This window comes from Falco punctatus (assembly GCF_963210335.1).
Source record: "Falco punctatus genome assembly, chromosome: 4".
Taxonomy (NCBI): domain Eukaryota; kingdom Metazoa; phylum Chordata; class Aves; order Falconiformes; family Falconidae; genus Falco; species Falco punctatus.
Window position 1 is genome coordinate 50,449,523 of NC_137583.1, and position 17,176 is coordinate 50,466,698.

At 54.4% G+C, this 17,176-nt stretch overlaps 1 protein-coding gene across 1 annotated transcript; it reads right to left on the reverse strand.

Moving 5' to 3' along the window:
* Positions 1-5,834: 5,834 nt before the first annotated feature.
* On the reverse strand, positions 5,835-11,432 carry LOC308061977 (acrosin-like). Its single transcript, XM_080382735.1, has 3 exons — positions 7,864-11,432; positions 7,260-7,525; positions 5,835-6,973 (listed from the first exon to the last, which is right to left on the reverse strand). Exons 1-3 carry the CDS (start codon positions 8,022-8,024, stop codon positions 6,705-6,707), a joined length of 696 nt encoding a protein of 231 aa, XP_080238861.1. The 5' UTR covers positions 8,025-11,432; the 3' UTR covers positions 5,835-6,704.
* Positions 11,433-17,176: the final 5,744 nt, after the last annotated feature.

Below are 17,176 nucleotides of genomic sequence, written 5' to 3' on the forward strand. Positions count from 1 at the left end.
ATGATCCTTTCTCAACCCACTTATGGGACTTCTTCCCATTGTCCTTTGCATGTACCAAAAGAACATGAACTGCCATGCTGTATTGGAGATTATGCTTCCCTTCCTAGGCCATTTCTCTTGATCACCTAAGGTATACAAGGGCCACCAGTGATGACAATATTCGGCCCATTTTTTCTGATTGGGGGGGTCACTCCAAAACTTGCTCCAGCATCTTAATAAACAACCCAAAAGAACTCTGAAGAACCAGCTCCCTCTAGCAGAATGACCAGATCCCATGTGTACAAAGTTTCAAAATCACAAACACTCAATACCTAAACCAAACCCTGCAAACAAAACCGGACAGAGGCAAAATCCAGCAAACAAAATCCAACAAAGTTTCACATGAGCGTGAGGCAAAATCTGGGCTCTGGGCATCTGCATAACAGCATATGGATTAGACAATTGTGCACTTCAAATATCCCCGGGGGTCTCTGACCCACTGGGGGGACTTCAACTCGCAATGCGATACGACTTCTTTGTAAGCAACCTCAGTGTTTATGACCATGTCGCTGTTATCCCAGAGAGCTGTCACGGAGATTCACCTGGCCAGGGAATCTCAGAACCTTGGCAAAACTACTCCGGTGCATGCTTGCGGTGCTCACGATTTCTCTGGTCTGTCGAGATTCCAGAAAGCGGGTCCCGTTTGGTCACCATGTTCTGTTACCGAAAATCATAACCAAGAAAGCTCTCTGAGCCGAACGACAGTTTAGGAAGCTGACAGTGGTTTATTGCCATGCTGGACGCACGGTGGATTTTTCCTCCTCACCCACACACCAAGTTCTCGAGGGTACACATTACATAGAATAATACGGCACACTGGAAGGACAGCCTGGAGCAGCTCAAGGAGAAGGTGCTGCCGACAGAGGCCCATGATGCGTCTGGGTGAGTGCAGTGGGGATGGGGATGGCTTTGGGCATCTCACCCTGTTCCTTCCAGCTATCCCAGCTGGTGCTCGCGAGGTACCCTGGCATCGGAGCACTTTAGCCAGCGAAGTGTGGGGATGCTGATCAGGAATCAGTGCCTTTTCCTCCCACCGGTAGCAGGTTCCTGACATGAAAGGAGGCAGGAGGAGGGGGCACGTGCAGGACAGAGCCCTCCCAAACCAGAAGTGGGGAGTGGGTGCAGAGGCTTTCTGGAGCAAGGCTGGGGGGTGATGGCTCATCTCCCCAAGCAGGGGTGTGACATGCAGTGCTGGGGAGCTGGGTTGTGACCTGCTCTCCTGGCAAGGCGCAGGGGGGTAATTAGCACTGACGAAGGGATGAAAGCGGTGTGAGGGCTGGTTTGGATGGCAGGCATGGGAGCCTGCGCCCTTCCCCTCGCACCCCTGCGCGCCCTGGGCAGCCCCAGGTGTGAGGGTGTCTGCCTGGGGGGACCAACCCTGCCAAGGTCCCTGTGCAGCCCTACGTGCCTGTGGGGGGGTGGGGACCCCTTCGTGACAGCAGCAGGCAGGGGATGCCTTTGGCTACAAGCCTGTGGGCTTTGGGGCGCTGCTTTGAGCCAGGGTTGGTTGTTTGCCCCCTGTCACCCACCCGTGGCTCCTGCCTTCTCCAGGAGAATTACGGCCATCCCATTGCTGCCGCCGCTGACCCCTGCCTCACTGGGCACCCTGGTGCCATCATCAAGCAGTAGCAAACTCAGCATCACGGCCACAGGTGGGGGACACGGGGACCCATCCCCGGCCCCTGGGGATGTCATACCACGGCAAGGGAGGGCTCTTCTCCGGGTGTGGGCAGAGGGTCTAGGGGTGCCTGGACAGGGCAGGGGAGCAGAGATGTGCTGGGGAGGGTCAGCTGTTCTTGCCCCAGGCCTGTGGGGTCCTACAGCCTTGCCCGGCGCTGCCCCATCGAGCCCATTTTTCTGCCTCAGTGGTGCAGAAGCCACGTGATGAGCTGTGCCTGGTCTCAGCCTGACCTCAGTTTGCTGGGGCATCAGGTGCCTCCTGTGAGATAAGTCGCCAAAATTCAGCTCCGCAGCAGCCTCACCCACCGGGTGCTCTGTGGCCACTCCAGCCCCCTATCCTGTGCCCCATCAAGGTAGGGATGACAAAGGTAGGGATCTGGTGGGGTGACCAAGGCTGGGAGGGTGATGCTGAGCACTGGGAGGGATGCATGACTCAGTTTCCGCAGGGAGAGCTGGGTGTGGGAGGGTTGCCTGGGGATGCTGAATTCAGCCCCATGTGTCAGCCAGGCTGCTCTCTCCTTCTCAGCACGACAAGATGGAGCTGTTGGGCCAAGACAGCCGCATCCCCAGGGACTGGCCGGACAAGCAGCTGCCTGTGATTGTGGGCAAGGAGGGTACAGCTAAGGCACGCTTGGGGAGGGGATCCAGCGGGTGCCAAGGGGACAGAAGTGTTGGCATGAAGCCATATTCACCCTGGTGCCCCGCAGCCTGCCTCCCTCTGGTCTTTCTTTCAGGCTTCCCGAGGGACAAGGCCAAGCTGTCCCCAAGGCAGAGGGATGCCCAGGACACCGGCCACCTGCTCTCACAGCCCCGGAGGGTTGGGTCCTTGAGCTGCCAGCTGGGTATGGTCTGTTGGGGTACCGGGGGGGGAGAGGGCACCCTACTGTCAGCCAGTGGGTGGGGGCGAGCAGGGGTCGATGCCCCCAGCCAGGCAGGGTGGGATGGAGTCTGGAGTGGGATGGGGAGGGGTGAAATGGGATGGAGGGGGAAGGCTGGCGTATGGGGCAACTGGTCCCCACATTGGAGCTGGAGTGAGGTGGGTGGCCATGGTGGGGCAGCCCTGGCCAGTGTGGGACTACAGCCTGTCTGCTTCAGAGTGTGGGCCAGGACCACGTTTCGGGGTGTCTCTGGCCGGGCAGGTGCCACTGCTGCCTGCCCCGTCCTGGGCTGGCAGAGCTGCACACAGCCATTTCCCGCCCCTAGGGCTGCAGGGGGGCTAAGCCCTGATTCTCGACCCCAGGCACCGTGGCCTCGCTGGAGCAGAGGCCAGCCTCATCCCATGGGCAGCTCTGCCAGGCGCAACCGGGGCTCCTCGTCCAGCCCCTTCAGAGTGACTCCAGCACCACGGCAGCTTAGCAGGGCTGGGGGTCCCCAAACAAGCCTTCCCCATCAAGCAGGAGAGCGAGCAGCTGAAGGCAGTAGTAATAAAGGATGACGGACAGTGCAGCAATTGCCAGCAAGGAGTTAGGAAATATTTTTTCTAATACTGTTGAGGGCTTGATTATATTTCGTCCTCGTTCTTCACCTTTCTGTCCTTTTTTCTTTAATCTTTTGGCCGCCAGAAGCCTCTTGCTTCTGTCTTTTGGCATTTCTTTCCACTTGTGCTGTCACCCCACCCTGCACAGCCAAGTTCTCCCTTCTTGGGCTTTTGGTCTTCACTTGCTGTCCAGAGCCTGCAAACTCGGAGTGATCTGGCACATGTCGGACAAGGGAGCATTTCTCATGCTGCCGCTGACCTGCCCATCCACTGAACAGCAGAGCAGATGCTCTGTGGTCGCTTCAGCAACATGCACTTCCTCCTCCTCCAGAGAGGGGATGGTGAAGCCTTTGACTCCTGTGAGAATCCTTAGGGGACATCTGCCGGTTGGTTGGCCTCAAGAGGGGCCACAAGGTCAAACTTTACTTTGTGTCGAGCGTGCATAAATGCTTTCCTTTCTTTCTGGCCAATTTTTTAAAGAACGGGTAGAACATACACACACACAGGCAGGCGATTGAGTGGAAGCATGCAAGTGCATTTGGGCCAAAGGATGGCAACCGGTCCTGCCCAGCTCCATGTGCCAGCACATCTCCATCTCACCAGCGCTGAGCGGCTGCAGCCATCACTGCTACCAGCCCTTGGCCGTGGGGCCAGCCGGCACCAGTGCCATTACCAACGCCACTGCCAACACCAGCAGCACCTCTGCCCCTGTGCCACTGCACCGTCAGCGCTGGCAGCTGGTCCAGGGGCTCCTGTTCTGTCTCCTGCATGGCGGCAGTGCCCAGCAGACCCGCTGGCACATGGTGGTGGTGATGCGGGGCCAGTGCTGCTGTGCAATGGCCACCCTCCCGCTGCGGGCTGGGGCCGGCCGGTATCCAGGGAGTATGCCCACAGCCAGCGGGGCTTCGTGGTGCCATTGTGATGTCACTAGTGACGTGAGCCACTCTTTTCACCATCTCTTCTTTCTCTCCCATCCTTCCCAAGGCTGAAGCCCTTAATTAGGAATCTCTTCAGTCACCAATTTTGACAACTTTACAGGGGGTCAGCTTGACCTCACCTTTGTGCACACAAGTCTTTACACATGCAGTTCAACACAATATGAGAGTTTAGCACTCACTCAGAGCCCCCTAATTTAGGAGTTTATATGACAGAGCCAGTGCTGCCTCCCTGCCCACCTGGTGCTCTCTGCTGCAGAGTTGCTTTGGGTTTCCTTGCCCACTCTGTTACGGAGCAGCCAGAGCCGGCAGGCTTCTGAACACTGTGGGATTTCTCCTTTCAGGTCTGGTTGATCTGAATGAGGTGGGCACCTGGGGGGCTGCTCCTATGCCAGCCTAAATGGATATTCCCACGCGCGTGCAGCTGCATTCCAAAGAGCCAGACATGCACATACACACAGAGAGAGTGCCACAATGAATGTGAAAGGCAAAACAGATTGACACAGACAAAGCAATACCTTGACAAGTATCCCTGCAGATGGAACCACTGCTTACACCCATGTGAATGCAGTCCAGGCCTTTCCGGGGTTTCCAGATGTCCTGGTTTCAGTTGGGATAGAGTTAATTTTCTTCTTAGTGGCTAGTACAGTGCTGTGTTTTGCCTGTGATGTGAGAACAATGTTGATAGCCGCACTGATGTTCTTAGTTGTTGCTGGGTAATGTTTATACTAAAGTCAAGGGCTTTTTGGATTCTTGGGCCTTGCCAGCCAGAGGGCTGGGGGAGCACAAGAGACTGGGAAGGGACACAGCCAGGTCAACTGCCCTGAACCAGCCAAAGAGGTATTCCATACCATGGGACGTCATGCTTGGTATAGAAAGTAGGAGGGTTAGCTGGGGAGGGATCGTTGCTCGGAGACTGGCTGCGCAGCACGTGGTGAGCAGTTGTACTGTGCATCACTTGGGGGTTTTCTCCCCTTCTCCCTTTTCCTTTGGATTTTACCCTTTTCCCCCACCTTTCCATCCTAATTGTTACTATTATCATTGTTATTACTGATGTTCCTACCTCTTTATTCTGTTTAAATTATTAAATTGTTCTTATCTCAACCCTCAAGTTTTACATTCCTTTCTGATTCTCCTCCCCAGCCCTCCGGATGAGGGGGAGTGAGCAGGCGGCTGCGTGGTGCTTGGTTGCCCGCCGGCATGAAACCATGAGACCAGAGGATGAGGCTACTGAAAGAGAAACACAGCTTCACTCCCTGGATTCATAAGCACAGCGTGTTCGTAGATGCCTCAGATAACAGTCTGGAAATTAAGTCCATGTCATATGTGGGGCTCAAAGCCAAGGCTCCCTCAGCAGTGCCTGGTGCAAGCCTTGGGTCTTTCTAGATCTCTGTTTCCTGGGCCCTGAGAGTCCACGTTCAAGTTCGCTTGCGCCTCATACAGACGCACACAGGGATCCCACCAGGAGCGGGCCTAAGGCATTCTGTGCTTCCAACTGCCATCCCCAAGGCCCTGAGCCCCGCAGTGACCTGCCTTCCCTTGTTCCACTGCACCCTCATCCTCCTTGCTCAGCAGGCAGAGCTTCAGCCCTTTGCTGTGACCCTTTGTGCCCGACTTGTCTGCCCGCAGCCTGCTTCCTTCGGCAGGTGCCGGGTGTGGAAGTCCTGGCCTTGCACACGAGACTGAAGAGGACTGGCGCCTGGTTAGCCACAGAACTGAAACACTTTATTGCAGGGACTCAGCCAGCTGAGCTCTTCCGTTGAGAGGAGCGCGGGCAGGACAGAGCAGGCCTTTGACACTGAGGCTGCCTTTGCATCAGCAGGCATTGCCCCAGCGGGAAATGGTGGTGGTGCGCTGCAGCCAGCCCTCGATCCTCTTTGTCCTGCTGATCAAACCTTTTCTCCTATTAGGAGCTGCACCAGCTTCTGCAGCCACGTAAGGAAATCCCACAGCTTCTGCACTGGAAGTGGGCAGGGTGTAAACCTTCCTGCTTCTGTTGGTGTTGGCCTGTGAACGGGGGTGGAGGTGAAGGCTGGCTGCGGCCTTGCAGTAGTCGCTACTGCTGTGTGCAGGCCCATCTGTTCCAGGATCCAGTTGTAGAAGTGCTGGGTGGAGGTGTAGACTCCAGATTTCTTTGCTCTCGCACAGCCCATCCCCCAGCTGGTCAGGCCAACAAGCCAGAAGTAGTCAGCGCTCTTGTCTTGGCACACAAGAGGCCCACCGCTGTCCCCCTGCAGCAGAGGAGAGAGGATGAAGGGGTTGTTGGGTGGCCACCGTCAGCCCAGTGGCTGGCTCCTTCCCTCTCGTGGCACTTCCAGAGCTGTATTTAGTGGCCAGCCAAGCTCTGGAGAAGCTTGCCTGGGAGGGAGCGGTGGGCCTGTAAGGCAGGGCTCGCTCTCCCTGCGGCACACTTGTCCTGCAGGTGCTGCAGAAGGATGTTGCACGTTTGGGATGGTGAAGCTCTGGGCTGCCAAGGGCACTGGGTGGGCTTTGTGGACATAGTGCCAGGCCTCTGGGACAAGGCAGGCAGGCCCTGGGCAAAGGCGTGCAAAAGGGGAAGGGGGGTAAGGCCCTCAGCAGTGGGGACACAGCAATGGGAGTGTGAGTGGCCAGGAAAAGCCCGTGACGGTGCAGGTTTGGGCAGTTGTGGCAGGGCTACCCATGCTGCCGGGGCTTGGCTTGTAGCACGCTCCTACCTGGCAAGTGTCGATGCCACCCTGCGGATAGCCAGCACAGATGTTGTGGGTGTGGATGGCCCCTTTGTACCAGCCGCTGCTGTTACAGACCCCGGCATCAATGAGGTGGACCTGGGCCTCCTGCAGCACATATGCCGATCCTCCAGCTGTGAAGAGCACAGAAAGGAATGAACACCCAGCAGCTCATTGCCAGTTCTCCTTCCCTGCGTGACTAAAGCCCTATCCCGGGGCTCGGCTTTGCATGTGGGGAGGCGCTGGACCGCTCCTTCCTTTCTGCCTTGCTCTGGGTCAGCGGCTCACACCCCCCTCTCTAAGAGGCATACGTCCCCACAGCCTGATTCTGGCTTTTGCCTCTGCCGTCAGGAAGAGCAACCTGCCTCCCCAAGCTGGCCAAGCTTGCACTCGCAACGTGACTACATTTTGGGAGCTCACCTCTTGCAGTCCTGGCACCCCAGCCACTGACGTAGCACTCTGTCAGCTCCGAGACTCTCAGCGAGGCATCGGGCACGCAGGCAAGCTGTACATAGCTGTTGCACTGGACAGGCTGCTCCAGTTCCAGCAAGGCAATGTCGTTCCTCCACGTGATATTATTGAAGTGCTGGTGAACCAGCAGCTGCTTGATGTTGCGCGCCTGGGCCTCAGGTCCCAGCTGGGTCAGCCGGGTGGCACCTACCACCACCTGCCACATGGTGATGTTCCTGGAAGGCAGATGGAGAGAGGGCTCAGAGGGAGCAGAGCCACATGCTGCAGCAGCACAGCAGTCGCCCTGCCTTCTGCTTGGCAAGGCAGAGAGGAAAGCAGTGCTTGGGAGGGTGCGACAGACCACATGCTCCTTGGGCTCAAGCAGTGTCGAGCTGGAGGCTGCTGGGAAGCAGTGGCACAAGCTCAGCCTTCTCCTGAGCAGCCTCTCAGGTGGCTGCGGAGTGCCCAGGCACTGGGCGTACTGCAGGGCAACAGGACATGCCGCAGCACGTGCTGCTGTGCTCAGGGCACCTGCTAGAGCGTGGGGCTAGCTCCGATCCCTGGTCCTCCTTACCTGGCCTCGATGAAGCAGTGGGCTGCTGTGAGGACCCACTGTGGGCTGATGAGGGAGCCCCCGCAGATGTGCGCCATGCCTCCTTCAAATGGAGCCTGGATGCTGACGATCCAGGGCCAGGCCCCTGGCTGGGCATTTTTGACACCCACGACGTGTGACATACTGTTGTTCAAAGCCGCAGGCCGAAGGCCGCAGGTGCCTCTGTAATCAGAAACTCCATTCTGGTTAGCTCCATGCAAGCTTGAACCATTCCGGCTAAAGGCCAGTCGTCTTCCCTCCCCTCAAGGCATGGCCAGAAGGGCCGAGGAAACCCGTGGGCTGTGTGCCCGCTCCCCTTTCCCCGCTTTCTGCTTCAGCCCGTAGATGAGCTGTGCTGGCAGCCTGGGTGATGGCAAGGATCTGAGCCTCCCACATGGCCTCCAAGAACCTCTGGGGAGGCCATGGGGGACAAGCAGGACCCCTCCAGAGAAGCTCACAAGGGTTGCCCAATCTCCCCCCCAGAGCCTCGGGCCACTTACCCACAGCTATCCCATGTGCCGTGCACAGGACAGCACATGGCCAGCAGGACAACGAGGAGGATGAGAAAGTCCATCACTACCAGCAACATGTGGCAGCTGCAAGAACGAGGGCTTGTCACCACCAGTGTGGCTGCCGACGTACTGCCTGCAGGATTCCTGTTGCCTGGGGTTCTCTTGGATGCGGGGCTGATGTCACAGAGTGCCTGGTTCCAGGTGCTGGGCGTGGTGGCGGTGGGGGAGGGACGGGTGGCAACAGGAGGGGTTCCAAGCAGGACTGGAGGCAGAAGCTGGGATCGCACACCCCCGACAGAGCCTTGTGGCATGCCCTGCTTGCACGATCAGGGTGGGCAGGCCCCGTGGCAGGCAGCAGCGCCTGGCTCCCAGCTCTGCCTGCTAACAGCTCACAGGGCAGCACCCAGCGTGGCCTCGCAGCCTCTTTGGGAAGTTCCCTGCCGCCCTGCTCTCTGCAGCCCTGTGCCACCGGCTCCTTCCCAATAAACAGACACACAACAAAGAACACAATGACTACAGCAGCATGCGCGTGCTTGGGTGTTGAAGAGCCAATCTTTTGATGGCCGTGGCAGGCAAGCAGTGCTGGGCAAGCCAAATAAGCCAAGCACAGCCCAGCGACGTCAACCTTCCTGCACAAAACACAGTGAAATGCAGGTGCAGCACACTCCTCACTGGCGATGTCAGCCACAGCAACGCGCTCTGGCAGGCGTCGTGTCCTTGCTGTCTGTGAGTTGGATTGCTGTTCTGGGCACACACTGACCATGGCACTTGTGGCAAGGGCAATCGTTGTGAAGCTCTAGGGAGAGAAGGATGCTCCTGCTCTCAAACCTACATGCAATCGTTGTCCGTAGCTTTGGTGAATCCTGCATCAGCCTTGTCTCATCAGTCTGCCTTCTGCCGCTGACTGAAGGAGCCTTGCTCACTCACCTACTGGAGTGCAGGAGAGAAGCAGGAGCCAGGCATGTGCATTGCATTTGCACAGCAGGGCTAGGTCCCTGGAGGGTCGAGGGCAATGGCTTGAAGGATGGCAGCCTCTAAGCTTGTGAAAGGTGCGGCAGCTCCCTGCTGCCATCCTGGCTTCTGTGGCGAGGCATAAGGCGCACAGCGGAGGGAGCAACCGGGTCCCGAGGAGGAGGAGCGGGCAGGCTCTGTCTGAAAGTGGAAGAGCTGCTCTCAAGGCCCTTGAGGCGCAGCAGGGCTTCCTAGGCCCCAGAACTGGCCTCCAAGCAAGCGGGCTCAAGGCTGCTTTGTGTTTTGAAAAGGGACCGGCTGCCGGTTCCCATGTGTCTGCTGAGAGCAGGCAGAAGGCGGCCTTGGAGAAGACAACTTGTCTGCTGGGGAAACCCTGCTCTTTCAGCACCAGTTTTGGCAGGTGGCCAGCGGGGAATGCCGTCAGAGGTGGCCACACTTCACAGACGCTTGAAGGAAGAGATTGGGGTCATTTGGCGGAGAGGACTCTGGCAGAGACAGCAGTTCCCAGGCAAGCCCGTCAGTAATGGCACACAAGTCCAAGGTGACCTAGATAACAACACCCAAAGACCATGTGTGTTGACAGATGGGGCAAACCTGGGAGCAAAGGGGGGAAAAAATAACTGGGGTTGGCCCCGTCTCTGGGAGGAGAGCCGGGCTGAGAGAGGCAGCACTCAGGGAAGATGAGGGGCACGTATAAGCACACGGCAAATGGAGAGAAGGGGGGATCAAGGAGCCGGTCACACAGAAGCAAGGTGCTGGCTGCTTTGCTTGCCTGAGCCCTGCGCCTAATCACCACAGTACCCGCTGGCTTCTTTTGGAGAGCCACTCCAAAGCCCTTCTTTTGTGGTCCCATTCTGCACCTGCCACACGGTGGGTCCCCAGGCTTGGCTGCTAGCAAAGGCCAACAGCAAGACAGGCCACAGGCAGCCAGCACTTGGAAAGCCCCAGTGTCTCGGGCCAGCTGCTGCTGGGAGCCCTGTGTGCATGCACAGCTCACTAGTGAACCTGAAGCTGGAGGAGGTGACAAGCAAGAGGGGAGAGAGAGCCTCTCAGGCATGTGGATGGCCTGCGGTGTCAGCCGACGTGCTTGCTCAGCCCCAGCATCCCCACCTTGCAAGAGGACCAGGCCTGCCAACCACTGGCCACCTCTCCACCTCCCAGAGGCAGGAAGGACTTGGAGGTGCTTGAGCACGCATGCCCTCAGCTGCTGCCCACCTAGGCATGCCCCCCCTGCGGGAGCTGCAGAAGGGCCTGCCTCTGAAGCTGCCAGGACCGTCCTCCTCTTGCTCTGTGCTTGGGCCGCGGCAAGCCATGGTGCTGCAGCTCCCAGCTCTGTTCCTACCCAGGACTGCAGGGCATGCCTCCAGCTGAACTTTGATCTCTGGAAACATGGGCATGCCCTTTGCTTCCTCTTGATCATGCAGTGAAAGGAGTTCTTATGGCTCTGCAGATGATGCTGGAGCATGCTCCCTCCCCAGACAAGTCCGGCTTTCTGTCCAGAGGCCTCAGGTGTTCCTCGTAGCACAGAGCGCAAAGTCCACTCCCCTGCACTCCTAGCAGGCTTGGTAATGTCCCCAACGCACAGTTTGCTACCCCAGCACTCCGATAGTCAGAAGTGTCACGGAGCCGAAGCCGCCACGGAGCCTTCAGGCTGAGCGTGGTCACTTGTGGGCAGAAGGGGGTCTGCTGGCTCTGCGACAGGGATCCCATGTGGAGCAACCTGTGGTGATGAAGTTGGAGGCAGACTGAAAAAACACTATGTCTGCATGGCTGGGTTTGGACAAAATGGCCTTTCTTGTTTATACAATTTTTTTATATATCTTAGATAGTACATGTGTCAGTCCCTGACAGGTTTTTGTGTTCGTCTTCTTGCTTGCTATTTGCTGTTGCTGTAGGTGCCCGTATGCTGTGGTTCTAAATTCCAGTTCTTCACATCCTGTTGACATACCTGACAATTTGTGGCTGTCTTAAAGGTTCAGGACTAAGTCTTCGAAGCCAGCTAACTTGTCTGCAGACCCGCTGCATTCCCCAAATTTTCCACCATTTTGTTTTTGAATATCTAGTACCATTTTTTGCCGTGTGCTGCAGGGACCTTGCAAAGATGATGGCAACCAAGGCAATAGCAATCGAAGAATACTGCCAATTGAGTGAATTGATGACCAAAAGGATGACATTTTCTCAGATTTTGATAACTTGTTGCTGCAATGGGGTGCCTAAAACCATGCAGCGCATACCATCACAATCCTCACAGCTGTGTCCTTGAGCCAACATCAAAAGGGCAATAGTTGCTCTGTTTTGTATATCATAGTGGCCAATTTGACTCACGTTCTTAACTGCCTAACAAACAAGGTGATTTAACTCTTGAATGCTTTCCCTGCTGTTGCTCCGGACAAGAGAAGAACCACTGCAATACATTCCCATCAGTTCCATAAATCAACTACATCATTACATGCTTCATCCAAAGTTATATTGCCTTTGAGCACATTATGCTTATCAACATGTTGACGTGTTGATTTGTGCGGGTGTCATGGTCCCATCATGGCCTCCTACTACTACAGCATCTACATAAAAACAACTATCAACATTCAAAGTGCCAACAATATCAACCTCTTTTGGATTAACATTATACAGAGGTAATCATCCCAAATATGAAGGCCTTCAGTAACATTCTTCATTCCCCACATTCTTTGTCAAAATCGTACATTCACCTTTTTGCAACAATGTCTGCAAGTCAGTTTTGAGGAAGGGCACACCAAAGAAGGACTGGTTCAGTAAGGAGACCACACATTAGTGTTTGCGTTGACTGGTGGCAGCAGTACTCCCATGGTCTGGCACGCTAAGCCTCGGCCGCACACAGTGAGCAGGTATCCATCGCGGACCTTCAGCTGCAGAAACACAAGCATAACTCTCCCCCAAGTTAACAATTCACACAGTCCCAACCAATGCCCGGTACGAGGGTCTTTCATGCGTACGAAGATGCCTTTGTGCTTTTGCTGCTTGTCACCAATTGACACCAAGTGCCACACAATGGGAGGCACCACATGGTCAGCAGAGATTTTCAGAAAGCGTAAAACATAACATGCTTTCTCTAATCGTGCCTCTGGGGTCATTCCCTTCATTCCCCCTTTTCGTTTTTCAAGCTGGCATTTAAGAGTACCATTCATGCGTTCGGCGATGGCTTGGCATAGGGGAATGGGGAATACCAAAATTGTGGGAGATCCCCCATTGGGAAAGGAACTGACTGACGGGCCTGGAATTATAGGCAGGTCCACGGTCCGTTTTGATTTCAAGAGGGACACCAAGCACAGAAAAAGCACGTTGCCAGTGCCGAATGACGTCACGACTGGTCTCACCTGTGTGGGCAGTAGCAGTCATTGCACTAGAATATGTATCTATTTTTAACACGGACATATTTTTGTCTGCCAAACTCATTGTAATCAGTTACATCTGTTTGCCAGAGCTGTAAAGCTTGAAGGCCTCTAGGATTAACTCCCTAATTTGGCACAGAAGTAACATTTTGACAGTCTGGGCAGGCTGCAACAATTCCTGCGTGCAGCTGCCTGAGAGAGACCCTATTGGACAAATTGATGATACAAGGATTGCCAATTCAGATGATAGAATTGGTGGGCTATCACGTCTTGCTGATGGACCTCAGGAACAGGCACCGACAGAACCACAGAAACTAGAGCGTCAACTCTAGCATTGCCTTCAATTACAAAACCAGGTAGGGGAGTATGGCTACTAACATGCATAACATAATACGGAGAATGGCGTTTCCGAATCTCTCCCCAAACTAAAGTCAATATTGCCACAAGCTTGGGATTGTTGACATGGCCAAGGACAGCCCTGTCTAACATGGGAAGGAGGGCTGCCACATATGCCGAGTCAGTAACAAGATTAAAAGGGCCTGGAAAATACTGAAATGCCAAAGCTGCAGCCTGTAACTCTACGACTTGTGGGGATCCTTCCTGATATACAATTTGGGAATGCCATTGCCCATGTTTTTTCCAGGTGACTGTGGCTTTTCCCGTTTTTCCAGACCCGCCTGTAAATACTGTATCACCTTTGACTGGTTGTCTCTGACTTCGTTGCTGTGGCTGCAAAGTTAGATTTACAGTCATTTTCAAAAGTGGATGAGGTGGAAATGTGGTACTGAACTTGCTCTTGAAAACTGGCTAAAGCCACTTGAAGGGCAGTAGAATTTAATAGCGCCCATTCAACATAGAATTGTTGTACAGGGATAATTACAGTTGGTGGATTAAGTCCAGTCAACTCTAAACATCTTTCTTGGATTTTTATGATCAAATCGGCAACAAGTTCGTACAATTCAACAGCACCTCTCTTAGGCTGCAAAGGCAGAAACAACCACTCAGGTAAACGCAGTGGATCTTGCCAAGCCTGGTTCCGCTGGGCCAACATAGCATAAGGGGAAGATTGGTCCATTAAAATAAAACCACTTAAAGGAAGCGTGATAGCTACACGCCACACATGTTGTGAAGAGATCAACTGTTGACTTCTTTCACAAGTGCCAAGGCTGCAGGCATTAAGTACCTTGGGGCTAAAAGATCTGTGTCTCCTTTTAAAAGCTGCAAAAGAGGATGCATTTGTTCATTAGTAAGACCTAAATAAGGCCGTAGCCAATTTAGCATTCCTGCAAGTTTTTGGACATCATTCAAAGTCTTTACATCCAGTTTCAATTTGATAAGTTGTGGAGACACAGTTCCCTTCAGCACATTCATGCCCAGATATTTCCAGGGCTCTTGCCTCTGAACTTCTTCAGGAGCTACATTCAATCCAAATTCTGCTAAACTATGTCTGGCACCCTTCTCAGCTGTCTCCAGCAGCTCTTTGGACGGTGCTGCTAGCAAAATGCCATCTGTGTCATCATGACAGTAAACATCTTGGTATTTGTCTCTCACTGAGCTCAGGGCTTGGGCTATAAACCATTGACAAATGGTTGGCGAGTTTCTCATGCCCTGAGGCAGCACGGGCCAGTGGTACCTTGTTGTGGGCTCAGAGTTAGTTCTAGTTGGTACTGTAAAAGCAAACTTTGCTTTGTCTTTTGGATCTAAAGGAATGGTAAATAAACCAATCTTTCAGATCAATAACTAAAATGTCCCACTCCATTGGTTTCATGGTGGCAGATGGCAACCCTGGCTGTAAGGCCCCCATAGGGGCCATCACTGCATTGACTTTACGCAGGTCATGCAACAATCGCCATTTACCAGACTTCTTTTTTATCACAACTACAGGGGTGTTCTACGGGCTATGTGATTCTTCAATGTGGCCCGCGTCTAACTGTTCCTCAACCAATTCATGCAGGGCACACAGCTTTTCCTGGGGCAGGGGCCACTGCTCTCCCCATACTGGTTTGTTGATGCACATGGCTCTCGGACACAACTTATACGACCAATGTGATCAAGTTAGTGCTGATTTATTGAAAGGCTTACAGCAATTTATACTCTTAACAAAAGACACACACGCCACGCATGCGTTGTTATTCAGAGGTGATGGGCTAAAGCTACTTGTCCACGCGTACTCTAGTCATCTATGATTGGTCCTGGCACAGTGTCCACATACTGCTCTCTTGTCACGTAGCATCCTGCTTTATAACTCTCCTCGAGTTGTAGGGTACGATTCCACATGTCAACATCATGGACGTTACCTGTGGTAGAGAGGGGGCGGCTCACAGTGTGGGCACTGGGCACAAGGGATGGTCCATGTCAATAGTGAATGCTGTACCACTTATCCAAAGGATGACGCACCTATGTCTATTTATATTTGGGAAATGTCCAAGGACCCTTATTGCCACATGACAATGCACAGACTGTTAAGTCCTTGGGTTGGTTATCTTTAGAAGGGACATTTTGGCTTAGATTCCTGTTGTACATGCAACGTGGTGAAGATGAAGATTTAAACATGGCCGCTAAGGAATAGAGTCTACGCAGAGACAACTCCTCAAGGACATTGCGCAGGCATGATATATGTAAATGAATTCTCTGAATAATAATGATTGTGTAAACGACTACTTGGAAAACTAATGAATAAGTATGAGTAGCTTGTATAAAGGGGGGGACTGAAAAGTCCCCTCGGTGTGCGTGACTTTGGTGGAGAGATCCCCCGTGCACCCAGCACTGCTGAGTAAAGATAACCTCCGCTAACTCGAATATTGGTGATTGATACTTTAAATCACATGCCACAGCCTGAGAGAGGAGAAACAGCACGAGGTTTGTCCCCGGGAGCCAAGTGGGAGAGGAGGCACCAGGGATGCCCAGCAGCTGTGCCCCGTGCATGGCCACCAAGGGCAGGGACAGCCCCCCGGGCCTCCTGGGCACAGGGGCTGCCTAGGGACCGGCACCCCAAAGCCCTTCCTCCCAAGGCTGCTGGGCAGGGGCGGGGCTGCGCATGTCATCCCTGTGTCACCCATGTCACAGTGCCGTCACTTGGCAATGCAGCAGTCACAGTGCCCCGGGGGAGTATAAAAGGCGCATCGTCTGTGTCCCCCGGCCAGAGCTGGCCTGGCACCAGGCTGAAGACACCCGAGGGGGAGTCCTCGAGGGGCTGGTGGGATTCTCTGGGTGGGGTGAGGGAGGGAGACTGGAACCTGAATGAGGCTTCTGGTGGGCCCACAATCAAGGCTCACCTGAGGTCTGGAAATCTTTCTCAGCTGGACAACCATGGCAAGACCAAGGGAATGTCTTCTTGAGGAGCACGGCAGAGTACACCGTCCTCATCCCCTGTGAAGCCAGGGGCAGCAGCCATAAGTGTTGCAGAATGGCTGTGTGATCACGGCCATGACTCCCTTAAAGATCTTTGTGAAACAAAGTTAGCGTAAGTTAGCTGAAGCAGGCCTTGCAGCTGTGCTGAGGCATGCTGATAAGGAAGCTGAGAAAAACACTGACCTTGTGCCTAATGTTGTAAATAACTTTGAGGAATTCGCGTAGACAAGAGAGAAAATATATGTAGCTAGCTATCCGCTGTAACCGCAAATAGGAGGACGTATGAAAATGTAACCCTTTAGAGCTTAGCCAATTAGCAGATGATTTGTAGGCATAATTAACTGGAACTGTATATAAGACATAATCGCGCCGTAATAAATCGAAGCTTGCTTTATCACTCACATTGAGTCGGCTGCTTGCTTCCCCTCGCTCGTCGCACATAAGTTATAGGATGCACAGATGTTGGCGGGATCCTAGAGCTTTGGAGCACCCACTGGTGCCCTCCCAGGTGCAGGAAGGATTCTGGCCCCTGAAGTCGATGGGACCAGGGATATTTGGCCACTCTCAGAAGTCCCTGAGATGACTCTAGGTCAGAGGGAGAGGCTTGGCATCTCCCAGGAGGCGCGACCAGGCCGTGGGACGAGGAGGCAGGTCTCACTCACATGCTCAGGGAACAGCCCATCACCAGGGCTGGGGTCAGGAGGGAATTTTCCCTGGGGCACATGGGCACTGGCCCCTGGGGGTTATTTGCTTTCCCCTGCAGCATTGAGCACGACTGCTTGTCAGGGCTTCACGGGTCCCTTGGGCCAGGTCACCACCTGCTGCTCATGCCCCACAAAGATGGCCTCTCGTGCCCTGCAACTGGAGGGAGGGAAGGCTTTTTTCCCCCGCGGTGGGCTAGCAAGTGTCCCTCCCCAGGGTTCCTTTGCCTTTCTCTGCAGCACTGAGCAGGGCCCGTGGCCAGGGCTGCTTTGGGCCACTCTGGCAGGGTGCCTGCTGCTCGTGCTCCAGGAAGGTGGTCCTCAGGTCCTGCATCTGGGGGGAGGAACCTTTCGAGGCTCCCAGCGGGACTGCCAGCGTAGCCCCCAATGG

What these genes read in the sequence shown, in the direction of transcription:
- LOC308061977 (XM_080382735.1), bottom strand. Translation starts at nt 8,024, where the DNA reads ATGTCACACGTCGTGGGTGTCAAAAATGCCCAGCCAGGGGCCTGGCCC. An exon ending in CACTGCTTCATCGAGGCCAG is followed by an intron (nt 7,526 to 7,863) that starts GTAAGGAGGACC and finishes TCTGCCTTCCAG; the next exon opens with GAACATCACCATGTGGCAGG. An exon ending in GGGTGCCAGGACTGCAAGAG is followed by an intron (nt 6,974 to 7,259) that starts GTGAGCTCCCAA and finishes TGCTCTTCACAG; the next exon opens with CTGGAGGATCGGCATATGTG.